The 13,665-nt window shown below is 44.0% G+C and overlaps 1 protein-coding gene across 6 annotated transcripts in view; it reads right to left on the bottom strand.

The window, feature by feature from the left end:
* Cpeb3 (cytoplasmic polyadenylation element binding protein 3) overlaps nt 1–13,665 on the bottom strand; it is a 182,936-nt gene that overhangs the window by 145,105 nt on the left and 24,166 nt on the right. For 4 of the 6 annotated variants that reach the window (XM_050160791.1, XM_050160801.1, XM_050160755.1 and 1 more), the window contains exon 2: nt 3,252–4,276. In XM_050160791.1, coding sequence (XP_050016748.1) covers nt 3,252–4,265 — 1,014 coding nt within the window. In that variant the 5' untranslated portion in view covers nt 4,266–4,276. Of the gene's footprint in view, nt 1–3,251; nt 4,277–4,494; nt 5,135–5,199; nt 5,382–13,665 lie in introns of those variants that run through there. The other 2 variants (XM_050160782.1, XM_050160763.1) reach the window with 2 other exon arrangements.

Below are 13,665 nucleotides of genomic sequence, written 5' to 3' on the forward strand. Positions count from 1 at the left end.
GGGGGGGGGGGGGGTGGCAAGTGTGTGTGTGTGTGTGTGTGTGCGCGCGCGCGCCCCCCGGATGCTAGAGGTCAGTGTCTGCTGTCTTCCTCTCTGGATCACACTAGTGTCTGAGACAGGCCCTCTCACTGAACCTACAGCTCACTGACCAGCAAGCCTTAGGAGACCCAACTCTAGGATTATAGGCATGGGCCAGAACACCCAGGTTTTTTGTTTATTTTTATTTTATGAGCATTCGTGTTTTGCCTGCATGCATATCTGTGTAAGGATGTCAGATCTTGGAGTTACAGACAGCTGTGAACTGCCATGTGGGTACTGGGAAATGAACCTGGATCCTCTGAAAGAGCAGTCAGTACCGCCGAGCCATCTCTCCAGTCCTAACACCCAGTTTTTTTGTTGTTTGGTTTTTCTAGATAGGGTTTCTCTGTAGCTTTGGAGCCTGTTCTGGAACTCACTCTTAGACCAAACTGGCCTCAAACTCACAGAGATCCACCTGCCTCTGCCTCCTGAGTGCTGCGATTAAAGGGGTGAGCCGACGCCACCTGGCAACACCCATTTTTTTTTTTTTTTTTTTTTTTTTTTTTTTTNTTTTTTTTTTTTTTTTTTTGCAGATGCTTCAGAACAAAATTCAAGTCCCCATATGCTGTCATGACAAGCACTTTACCAGAGCCATATCTCTGGCTCCTCCACAATTGGTGAAATTTTGGATTATATTTCTTTCCAACCCCCCTATCCAAGACTTTTGTTGTTTTTCAAGACAGGGTTTATCTGTCCTTGGTTGTCCTAGAACTCAAACAGGTTGGCCTGGAATTGAGAGATCTTCAGAGTGCTATGATCAAAGGTATTTGCCAACTTAAGACCCAATGCCCTTTTAAGGTGCTAATTAGTAAAGATTGATCATACTCAATAGCCAGATATGATGTCACATAACTGTAATCTCACGTGCCTGGGAGGCAGAGGTCAAAGGACCACCTGAGCCAGGAGTTCAGTACCACTCTGGGCAATGTAGAAAGGCCTCATGTCTCAAAATAAATAAGGAAAAATAAAAAGTGTTTGTATTTAGATTTAATAAACTCCTGAGAATTCAACACAAGAATTTAAGGGAGACTGAAAACCTGTCAATCAGTTTAATCCCAGAATCCACATAAAGGTGAAGGAGAGAACAGACTCTACGCGGTTCTCTGACCTCTACACATATACCAGGCGTGTAAGCTCAAGTGCACTTGCTCTCTCACTCTGCACGCGCACGCACACACACACTGAATAGGAATCTATATTATCTTCTTGAGTGGGTTTGGATAGGAAGCCTCAGAATAAAATGAGGAGCTGTCAAGGCAGATGGCTCTCCTTCCCAGTGCCAACAGCATCTCCTTCCTGTCCGACTCACCTTTCTCAATCTGCAGAACGAATGCCATTGCAAAGCATCTCTGTTTATTAAAATATGCGTTAGGATGCAAAGAAATAAACTAGGAGTGTGGTAGCAGAAGTCTGTAAGCTAGCACCGGAAGGTGGAAGCAGAAGGATTGGGATTTCAAGGTCGTCCTCAGCAAACAGAGTGTTCTGAGGGGAGCACAAGCTAGGGAAGAAAGAGCCTGTTGAAAAACTAAAATTGTACCTTAACATTGGAATCTATCATTCCTGCAAGACCCTTCTGAAATCCTGGGAGAAGCTGGCTCATGGAAGCCTCTCTTTAGGACTAAGAATGTAGCTCCACAGGGAGTGTGCTCAACATGAGCTAGACCTGGGCACCAGCCTGAGCTCCACCCAGAGAAAGCCCCCAAACTCAAACAACAAAACTCCTAAACACAACCTAAAGGTTTCACAGACCTCCTTGAATGTCGAGAACCAAAATTCTCACTCTAGCCTTCAGATATGCTTTCAATGCTCCCATTGATAGGACCCACCCCAAACACCTGAATAGTAAAGACTAGCAAACTGAAGGCTCCAGCTGTACCAGATTCTCCCTTGGTCAAACTGCCAGGCTCTCATTTGTCAGCAGGGGTCAAAGGATTCCTTCTCTTCTTTTTTGAAACAAGTTCACATAAGTAACCCAGGCTGAGCTTGAATTCTTAATCCTACAGCCAGGCCTTGGTGCTGAACTACAAGCTTTCACCACCACGCCCAGATTTCCTCTCACAACAGAGCCTAAAAGCTTATGGACAAACCAATTCCCAGGTGCCTGCTAAGTGCCTACTAGAGGGCAAAGGCTCCCAATGAACTCTTAGTACCCCTATCTGATCCAAACTGTCCAGGACCCTGCCTACTGCTGTGGCTGCAGACTATGTGAGAAAGCAACAGAAACAAGGGCACTTTCTCTATTCAATATTTCTGTCGGGAGCACTTCCTGGATTTTGCATTGGCATTTAATACCAAGGCACAAGACTCATTTTTCATTAAAGTTGCAAGACTTTCACTTTGCCCAGTTTCAAATGGTGTAATTGATCTGCACTGTCTTCTTAAATAACCCAACTGGTGAAGGACACTGCAGCTTTAAATATTTCAGTGCTAGCTAGCAAATAGACTCCATTGCAATATGGCTCTGAAGGTCGTGTCCTATTGTCTTTCCTGGAAAAAACAAAAAACCCTAAATCCTTCTTTTAAGTAACATGGGAATAATTTCCCCTAGAATTTGCACTCTTCAGTCCCTTATAGGGTGTTTATTGGAATCTCACACTCATAATTTTCCTGGCAGGAGCAATATGCTGATTATTAGTGATTCCAGCGTCTTAGTGAGACATAAACACATGTGTTCGCATTAGCTTAGTTGAACATATGCAACTATTTGAAATAGCACCACTCAAAGGCTGTTAACCGCTTTAAGAGTATAAAGCCAGGGTGGTTTGGGCGTGGATGGCTTTCCAGCACCTTGAGCCTAGGATTGCATAACGTGAAAATGTGTAGCTACTTAAAATGATAGGAATCTCAGCCTACTCCTCCTAGGACCACTCCCGCACCTGGCTATATACATTTGCGGCTTCATTTGTCAAAGAGGGCCAAAATAAGAAACACAGACACAGTGAAGGAGGAAATGAACTGGAAGGGAAAAAAGGCCCTTTTCTACCCGCAAGCAGTCACAATGTTCCCCCAACCTCACACCCCACCCCCACCCAGAGTGAGTGGAATAGTCCCAGAAGGTTTGAGGGGAGCTGCAATTCACCGTCCCTCCTAAATAACGGCGGGTGGATAAGAGAACCCAGGAAGAGAGGAGAAACGGGCGGGAGCAAGGTGTGTGCAAGAGCACAGGGCATTACCTGAAAAGGCAACAGATTGTTACCATTATCGGTTCGAAAAGCGTTATCCTCCATCCAGGATTTGGAGGTGAGCGGGGCCGCACGAGGGAACTTGGGTGGCGCGATCACATTGCTGGAGAAGGGCTTTTTGAGCGGCGAGATGGGGTTAAGCGGGGAGGGTACCCCTACACCCACGCCCACGCCCACGCCAACAGCGCGGCGAGGGTCCCGGCCGGCCTGTAGGCCACCCCACGGGTTGGACGGGGCACTCCAGGCGGCGTTCACGCTCTGGTGCGTGTTCCAGCTGGACGACGCCGAGGAGGCGGCGGCCGCGGCAGCAGCCGCCGCAACGGCCGAGGATGAGGACGGCTTGCTGGTCATGATGGGTTGGTGGCCGTAGGCGGCGGCGCTCCTCTGCGCATAGGGCGCCTGGCTGGGGCTGGCGGGCGAGCGGCGTTGCTGCGAGGGCTGCGCCTGCGGGGGCTGCGCTGGCTGCGGCGGCTGCGGCGCGGGCGGCGGCGGCTGCTGGTGGTGCTGGGTCTGTGCCAGGCCGATCTGTGGGGAGAAGGTGCCTCCGAAGACCGGGTTGACGTGGTGCGGGAAGTTTTGGAAGAGCATGGTCCCGTTGACCGGGGTGATCCCCTGGAAGAAGCTGTCCTCCACCGCGTTTGTCGTGCCCGTGGACCAGGTGCTGCCAAAGGACGGCGACAGCGACGCTCCGGGCGCCGCGGGCTCCTGCGGCGGTGGCGGCGGCTGCTGAGGGGGCTGATGGAAACTCAAGCCCGGCAGGAGCGGCGACTCCATCTGCATTTTGTCGGGGCCGTTGGGGGCTGGCGGGGCCGAGGCGGGGCTGAGGGCCGGCACTGCGCTACTGTCTTCGGGCTTGGGGGTCTCTGAGGAGAGGGGCGTGGACGGGGCTTCGGCTGCGCCGGGCTCGGGTTGGAGCTGTTGCTGCTGCTGCTGTTGCCGCTGCTGCTGCTGCTGCTGAGACTGGGGCTGGGTTTTGCTTTTGTCCATCAGTAAATCATCCTGCATGGTTTGCGCAGCTGAAACGGGAAGAAAGAGAGATGCGTTATTGTCAGTGTGATCATGAATGCCCTCACTGAAGCGGGCGGGTGTTTTACTTGCGAAAATCCAGTGCCACCGCCACTAGCCAATTGCAATGCAAATCCATAATCTCGCAGTTAGAAGAGCAGGTCGGGCTGGGGGAGGGGGGTAGGAAGGCTCGAGTAAGGTCTCTTAAAAACACTGAGAGTGTCTTCACCCTTTCTGACGTCTCGGTCCCTTTTCTGTATTGGTGAAAGATGTGCTTATAAGACAGAAAGACAGCAATTTCGCCACGTCTCTTTCCCCTTCACCGGAACTCAGAGCGTTCACCCTGCGAGGAGAAACTGATTCTGGTTCCTGTTTTTTCCCAAGCACCACCCTCCCCCAGTTATTTGCATACGTCAATAAATAGTGCTGCGTCCTTCAGCAAGGTTAAAAAGACGTGGTACACGACCCTCTCTTTCCCCTTCCCCAGCTGAAGCACTTTAAAAAAGAAAGAAAAAGAAACAAGAAAAAAGACAGCCCTCTTGATTAGCAAACTGCCTTCTTGCCGCGGATAATTGTTTCACTTGGCTGCAGCGAACCACGAGAGAGGAAATCTTAGGCATTTGTTGGAAGAACTCAGCTGCACAATCATTCTCTGGTCTCTTAGTAGCGGCAGCTACTCCATTTTGTTAGGAGACGTTTTAGTATAAAAGAAAATCCAGTTTTTAAAAAGAGGAAAATCGTCGGGCGTGGTGGCGCAGGCTTGTAATCCCAGTACTCCGGCGGATCGAACATTCAAGGTCAGCCTTGAATACTTAGTTCTAGTCCAGCCTAGTATAAAGGAAACCTGACTCAAAAAAAAAAAAAAAGAAAAAAAAGAAAAAAAAAACACGAGAGAAGAAAAGAAAGAAGGAACAGGAAAAGAAAGAAAACCTACTGAAACGTTTAGACGTGTTTGCTTCTTATTACTCTAAGGATTGTGGGTTTTTTTTTCTGCTTATTCTCCAATTTTCTCCTCTCCAATTCTGCCGCCCAAGAGATTTCCTGGCTTCTTGGCGTTTCAGGTCTCAACGGGAGCCTGAGAATTCTCTGCAGAGTGGAGAAATGCTTCTGGTTGGATTTGAGGTCAGAGGGAGGGAGGTGGGGAGGGAGGAGGAGGGAGGGAGTCCGTGAGATGGAGTGGGGGCGGGACTTTAAAATGCTTCTGAGATTTAAGTAGACAGTCAAGATAATTCTGGGGTTGCCAGATTTTCATTTTTGAATCCTCCTGCTGCTGCCTCGGTCACAAGACTGGCAAATTTAGAATCCATTCTTTTATCACTAGTATTAACAGTGAAAGACTATGGTTTGAGGACCCCGAATTACCATATGCTAGCAACTGTTAAAAATAGAGAGTACAAAGTCCCAAATTCTCATACATTGTAATTATAGTACATTACCCTCACTGCTTCATTTAGCCATATAAGGAGTGTATGGTATTTTCCACTTCACATAGGAGAGCTATGTTCACCTCTGCCATACAACCTGTTTTCTTACTCAAGGATGAAAACAGTAATCACTCAAAACCAAAAGATTTCCATGTGTGTAGTAAACACTGAATTAGCTTGTCTCAGAATATGTTAATTGCTTTAAATATCTGAATATTACAGGGCTGAGACCTTGAAAACAAATATTTTGAAATGTTAAAGGCGCTATGACCAAACATAATTTTTAGATGACTCCATACAGTTGCAACAAAGTTATTAATATATTTAATACAGTTAATTAAATCATATACTGGAGAAGCATCTTTCATGGGACATTTGTAAAAGGGCATTCAGACACACACAACAGCTCTGCCTTTGGACTATTGAACAACTCTTAAAATGGAGGTATCGTCTCTCTTAACTATTACACAAAGGATATCAGACAAGTCGGATTAACTGTTCTGTTTTATTAAAACTATCATTAAAATGCTTAACAGACCGCATCTTTCATTTCAAAGTTTCGTGTACAAAGAATATAGTAGACTTAGGGAAACATTTCACTTCTCAATCACCGTACTTGCCTTCTTATTCCCTGCCTCTTCCCCTCCCCTGGGAAAAAAAGCCCAGCCCAGTATAATATAACATGCACCAGGGATTGCTGATTGCCTGCTACTATCAATAAAGCTTGCTTTAGATTGCTTTTATGTTCCTCAGTTTCCTCTATGTAAAACAATGGCTTTGATTAGTATTATAAATAGAGCACAGAGGACAGTGAACCTCGGACTCAGACAACACAAAGTTCCATCACTGCCAAAGTGGATGGTCACAGATGCTCACACTTCCTTCTTACAGTGCTGCAGTAGACCATTATGCTTCTGAAATTTGAGTGCTTTGGTGAGAGAGAATTTTCTTTACAATGGCTATATCATCATGGCTGAAATACGTATTGGATTATATTTAGTATAGCTTTTCTTACTGTTTGTATTCAATGCTTTTTGTTAATGCCTTTAGCTTAAACTGCATGCTCTTGATGGGAAAAAATGCTGTACTTTATCCCCCACCCCCAAGCCAAAAAGTAACCTAGACTCAGAATATTTTATGATGACTTTAATTAATAGTACTACTACCTCATTAAATTCTCAATGTTATAAGAAAACACCCCTTTTTTTCAATACTCTTTTAAAATAATACAAATTTTGCTTTCTGTATAAATTTACTGTCAAGGTCAAGACCCACCTTTTAATAAATAAGATCTTTTAAAATAACTAACTTAGTGATTAAGATAAAATTTACAAAGTCAATATGAAGTATCCTTAAATAACTGCCTGTATAATTTGACTTGGAGGTTTTTTTGCTTATATATAGCAAAGTCTGAGAAATAGATGCCTGTTTCCCCTCCCCCACCACACACAATAGATCGGCTTTTACATGCAACAACCCAATTTCAAGTAATGAATTCATAGCAGCAGTTACCTTTAAGTGTCCAGTTTTTAAAGAGCGATAAAATTGAAAAATGAACAGTATTTATTTCTTCTTTCGGGTTGATTATGTGACCGCTCTGGAAAAGCACTTTGACAACTGTAAGAAGAGTGGGCATGCGCACACAGAGGACTGTGGGGGCTGAAGTCCTTCACAAGGTACTCTGCCGGGCTTCAGCACGTTCAGCCAGGAAAGGAGGGAACCTCGTAAATACAGATTCCAAGGGGGAGAGGTTGTGCCCAGATTATATTATAGCCTCCTAACCAATCTAGACCAGGAGTTGTTGAAATAAAAGAAGGAAAAATAAACTGGGTTGTCAACTTGATTTAGGAAGCAAGGCTAAAAGAGAAAGTAGATTGTAGGACAGAATAAATAGATCCAGCCGAGCTACCTTAAATGGAATTATGATGGTAATGGCTGCATAGCCAGCAATAGGAATCCTACTAGAAAGAAAGAGATTAGGGTGTGGAATAAAAAAAAGTAGGCGGAGAACTACAGGAGAATGATAAACACTTAAAGCCCCCACCCCCAGTTGCTTTGTTCTGTTTTGAGACACAAGAGACAAGGTTTCCCTACACAGCCCAGGCTAACCTGGATCATCTGGCCTCCCCCAAGAGCTGGGGTTAGAGATACGCACTACCACACCTGCTGAAAGAAAACCCTCTTAATATAGAATTTTAAAAGTCCCTTAATACTAAACGTGTTACTGACCTTGAAGGTAAAAATAGGTTTTAATCAAAATTGTTTGACATTTTATCTACCAGAACTGACTGCCTGAGACAGGATCTCCCTGTGTACCCCCTGGATAACTTGGAACTAGCTATGTAGATCAAACAGGCTTCAAAATTGCACCAATCCTCTTGTCTTTGCTTCTCCAGTGCTGGAACTAGATGCTTGTGCCACCACACCCAACTCAGGATTTCTTTGTATTTGACTTTTTACTAGATGAGAAAAACCCACCTCATAACCTGAGCACTAGAGAGGCTGAGGCAACAGAATGGCCATGAGCTTTCAAACAGCCTGGGCTGTACACAAACCAAAAACGGGCTGGAGAGATAGCTTAGTTGATAAAGTATAAGAACCTGAGTTAGATCCCCAGAACCCATTAAAAAAAGAAAACAACCTAGGCATAGCAGCATTGCACCCTAATAAACCCAAAGCTGGGGGGTGGGGGGAAACAGGTAGGTTCCTAATAGGCAAGTCCAGTCCAAGTTCAGAGATAGTCTTAAAAAAAAAAAAAGGCAGGGAGGTTGCAAGTGTGGATGGATATGAAGGTACTGGGAGATGGATGGAATCAGGATGCATGAAACCTATAAAGAGTCGATTAAAAAGTCTATGGCCATATCACCATGACCTCGACATATCTCTTCTGATCTAAGCAGAATGGGTGGGAGACTGCCTGAGATAACTAGATACGTTAGGCTCTTGGCCTCCCCATCTTTCCATTTTGGCCACAACAGAGGGCCACGGCATCATGCCCCCACCCATCTCATTGCTGAAGAAAGAAAGAAAGAAAGAAAGAAAAATAGTATTTGATATTAATTGGTAAATAACTTAAAACCTTAAAAGTATAACTACTGAACAATGACTTCTTTGTTCAAGATATATATATACAGTTTCTACTTAGGGGGAATTGTAGAGGGAGATATTTGGTTGTTTTTCAAACAGGTGGCCATTTAATTTAGCCCAGGCTACCCTTGAACTTGCTATGTAGCTGAACTCCTGGTGCTTCTGTCTCTACCTCCCAAGTGGTGGGACTACAGGTGCTACCACAGAAACTTGGTATGTGATTGTCCCTATTTTAACATAATGATTTCAGGCTGAATCTCACAGCCTATTCACATCAACTGTCATTATGTATAGCTCCTGAAAGCAATAACTCAAGAACTAAGTTTGCTTGTGTAGGCAGAAGATAATATTTCTTGTGGAATCTGGTTCCATGCCATTCACCCATGGGGTTCAGAGTAAATGTCAGCTGATGACTGTGCTGATTGAACTTAGATCTGAAAATGCTAAGCAGCATTTACAACTCTCAATTCTGTTTCCCTTTCTTACAAATCACAAGTTGATCAGAAATTACTAATTTGCATCTTTTAGTAGTCTTTGTTCCTATTTTTTTTTTCTTTTGTCTTTTTGTTTGTTGTTTTGGTGAATTTCTTGTTTTGTTTTGTTTGAGACAGGGTCTAACTATGTTGCCCTGGCTGGCCGAAAAATTGCTATGACCAGACTGGCCTTAAACTCACAGAGATCCACCTGCCTCTAGCTCTCAAGTGCTAAGATCAAAAGTATGGGCATCATGCCCAGTTTGGTTTGGTTTTGAGACAAGGTCTGAACAAGCCTGCAACTTGCCTTTTAGCCAAAGCTGATTTTGAACTTCTAGTCTTCTTTTCTTTTCCTGTCCCTCCCACGTGCTGAGATTACAGGGGAGTACCACCACATCCAGTTTACACAGTGCCAGGGTTATAGGGTGTACCACCACATCCAGTTTACACAGTGCCGGGGTTACTGGGGTGTACCACCACATCCAGTTTATACGGTGCTGGGGTTACAGGGTGTACCACCACATCTAGTTTATATGGTGCTGGGGTTACAGGGTGTACCACCACATCTAGTTTACATAAGGTTATGGGGGTGTACCACCACATCTAGTTTATGCAATGCTGGGGTGAACTCAGAGCTTCATGCATGCTATGAAGGCACTGTTTCAACTAAACTGCATCCTTAAGCTCTATGTCCAGTTATTTCTAAGGGGGGGGGGGAACGCTAACAATTTAGGTAGAAGTTATATATAGAGGTATGTGCCTGCAATCCCAACACTTTAGAGGCTGAGACAGGAGGATTCACACTAGCTCCAGTCTTGGAGACTTTGCTGCCTAACCCAGTACCTACCCCCAAAAAGGATTTTTATACATTTTGTTTTGTTTATTATTCATGTGCATGTTTGAAATGGTTTACATGAACATTTATTAATCCAGCTGACCCTAAGTACAGGTCTACTGGTAATTCAAAGGCTAGAAAAAGATAAACTTTGGTCTTGACCCTTGGTGAGTGATAATGAGCACTACCCATACTTCCTGGAAACTTATTGTACTTAGAAGTGAGCCACTAGTATCCCCGCCTGTCACGCGGGAGACCGGGGTTCGATTCCCCAATGGGCCCCCCCCAAAAAAAGTAAGAAGTGAGCCACTAATAGCTGCTCTACTTTCCTAAAATGAGATTTCAGACCTAAAAAGAAAATAGTTCCAACAAAAATACCAAGAGTACATATCAGGCAAACCTAGGAGGGCCCTCAACAACGACAAAGGCTCTCTGTATTGGTTTGTATTGTATGTGTGGTATTCCTGTCTGCATGTGTGAGCACACATGAAAATGTCAGAGGGTGACACCATTTTTGTTTGTTTGGGTTTCTTAATTAACTTATTTTTATTTTATGTGCATTGGTATTTTACCTGCCTGTATGTCTACGTGAGGCTGTCAGATCTTGGAGTTACAGACAATTGCTAGCTGCTATGTGGGTGCTGAGAACTGAACCCAGGTTCTCTGGAAGAGTGGTCAGTGTCATTGTTCCCCCACACACACACACACACCATGGGGTTTCTGTGTATAGCTTTGGAGCCTGTTGGCCATGAACTCAGAGATCCGCCTGCCACTGCCCCCAGTGCTAGGATTAAAGGTGTGCACCACCACCGCCTTGACCAGTCAGTGCTCTTAACCACTGCGCTATCTCTCCAGCCCAGTAGTTTTTTGTTTTTTGTTTTGTTGTTGCTCTCCACTTTATATTGAGGCAGAGTCTCTAGCCTCATACTTGAACCTAAGATGGCTGATTCTACTAGTCTAACTAGCATGCTTGGTCTAAGACCCCATCTCTTGTCTCCTAAACTCTAGGAGCACAGGCATAATCACCACCTTCCTGCACCTCATTTTGTGTTTAACCAAAATAGCCAAATACTTTTTTTTTTTGTTTTTTTGTCTTTTTTTGTTGTTGAAACAGAAACTCTGTAGCCCAGTCTGGCCTTGAACATAAATCTACCTGACACTGCCTCCCAGGCATGAGCCACCACACTCAGCCCATGTATTCCTTTTTGGGATAATCTTCTTTCATTACTAGCACCTCTATAATACTGCTTATAAACACAGATAGCATGTAGGTTTTCCATGCATACACCTTTTCTTTCTTTCTTTTGACATGTTCAGGTTAGTCTCATATTTATAGGCTCAAGTAATACTCCTGCCTCAGCTTCTCAAGTATCTAGCAACAGTACTGGCAATATAGTAGTGAATACAGCCGCCTTCCAAGTATTAAAGACAGGTATATACCACCTTTCCCAGCTCAATATATAACACATAAATGGATGAATGAGTGGATTTACCAATAAATAATGTCTTTTTATTACCTGAAGCAGCCAAGATTCTATACTTTATTTAGAAGGACAATTACACTGGGAGTCAGCCACAATCACAAACCTATAATCCCAACATCCAGGAGGTGGAAGCAAGAAGATCAGATATTCAAGGTCATGCTTAGCTACATTATTAAGTTTTTGGACAGCTTGGACCACATGAGACCTTGTCCCAAAAAAAAAAAAAAACAAAAAGAAAGAGAGAGAGAGAGAGAGAGAGAGAGAGAGAGAGAGAGAAAAGAAAATTGAACAACCAAAACCCATGAGACCAATGTGAAAGGGACCACCCAGGAAAGAAAGTGGCCGAGAGGAGAAGGAATAAAATAAGACGAGGTAATAAATAAGGGTGAAAATATAGTCAAAATGCATGATCTAAGTGGATTAAATTGGTACAATAAAGCCCATTGTTTTATACAATGAATATATACTAATTTTTTAAGTATTAAAGTAGTTTAGAAACATATTCAGAATTGAAAGTGTTTTTTCAGTGGTTCAGTGTTGGCCTCACATGTGCAAGGTCCTGGAATGGATCCCCAATACCAAAGGGAAAAAAATCTAGAGGAATATCTTCACAATATTAAGGTAAACAACAATTGACTCGTTTGGGTACCGAGGATTGAATCCGTGGCCCACACACATTAAGCACATATTCTGACCACTGAACTACACCTTCAGCCCCATCAATTCCTTAAAACAAATCACAAAAACACTAACCATAAATGAAAATAACAAACTCGACTAATATGAATATATTTAGTTGGGCAGTGGTGGTGCATGCCTTTAATCCCAGCACTCAGAAGGCAGAGAGAGATCTCTAAATTGGAGCGTGGTCTACAGAGGGAATTCCAGGGCAGTCAGGGCTGTTACACAGAGAAAACTTGTCTAGCAAGGGAGTGGGGAAAACGTTTGCCACTGGACCGCTGACCTTTGCTTACAACACCAGGCTGAGGCAGGAGGGAGGCTAGAGAAGGCCCTTGGAGAGGTTGTTAGGTAAACAGGAGTTCCAGAGTTCAGCGAAAGCATTTGATCGGGAAAAGGATCATGGTAAGCTCTGTGGATAGAACACTGCCTGGGAAAGGAGTGGAGAGTTAAGGAAACTTTGGGATACTGTACAAAGCAGGTGGCAAAATACCTAATTTTCTAACTCTTCAAAAAACACATCTCTCTATTGCCTCTCTTCTCCGATCAGTCTGTCATTTAATTCTTTTGTTGTGGGAGTCTCTCATCCCTTTCTCTTCCAGGTGTCTACTTTTATATGCTCTGATAATAACCTTTTGACTGGAATATAGTGATAGATAAGACAGGTAGATTGGTTTATATATGTATTTATATGTGTGTATGTATATATACATATATATGTGTGTGTATATGTATATATACACACACACACACACACATATATACACTTCCATTATGTGTGTTTTTGATCCAATACTAAAAAGTACACAGATTTTTGTTTGGGTTAGGTGTGCTATGTGTATTTGCTTTGAGGAAACACCTATGTAACCTGCTATGTAAGCGAGTTGTTTGGCCTATCCTGTTTAATAGCACCACCCCAAGTCTCCTCACTCAAGGTTAAGAATCTAGGCAGGATTCTGCTCTTCCTCTTCCCCCTCACTGACGGAGTCTAACTGGTCACTAAAACTTGTTCGTTCTGCCTCATAAATTTCTGCTTGCATCCCTTCCTCTTCATTTTCACCCAGTATAATCCTGTCTCTTAACTCTCTACAGTAATATCATATATATGTCTCCCAAATGTGACTTCCGTATAAATCTTCCCAGCTTCTGTTCTGTGAGGTGTGCACTGACCACGTGGGCAGAATCGCCCAGTTCCCTGGAGCGCAGGTGTACCAGTGGACAGTACTCCTCATGCTTTGCTTGCTTATCTGTTCTTGCTAAACTAGCTACTGTAACCTAGGCTCTCTGTGCTGATGCTGGACAAGATTTGTTAACCAATCAAAAACAAGGTATAGCCGGGCGGTGGTGGCGGTGGTGCACGCCTTTAATCCCAGCACTTGGGAGGCAGAGGCAGGCGGATCTCTGTGAGTTCGAGACCAG

Source organism: Alexandromys fortis, unplaced genomic scaffold, assembly GCF_014885135.2.
Source record: "Alexandromys fortis isolate MF-2015 unplaced genomic scaffold, M_Fortis_MF-2015_v1.1 scaffold_10, whole genome shotgun sequence".
NCBI classification, from domain to species: domain Eukaryota; kingdom Metazoa; phylum Chordata; class Mammalia; order Rodentia; family Cricetidae; genus Alexandromys; species Alexandromys fortis.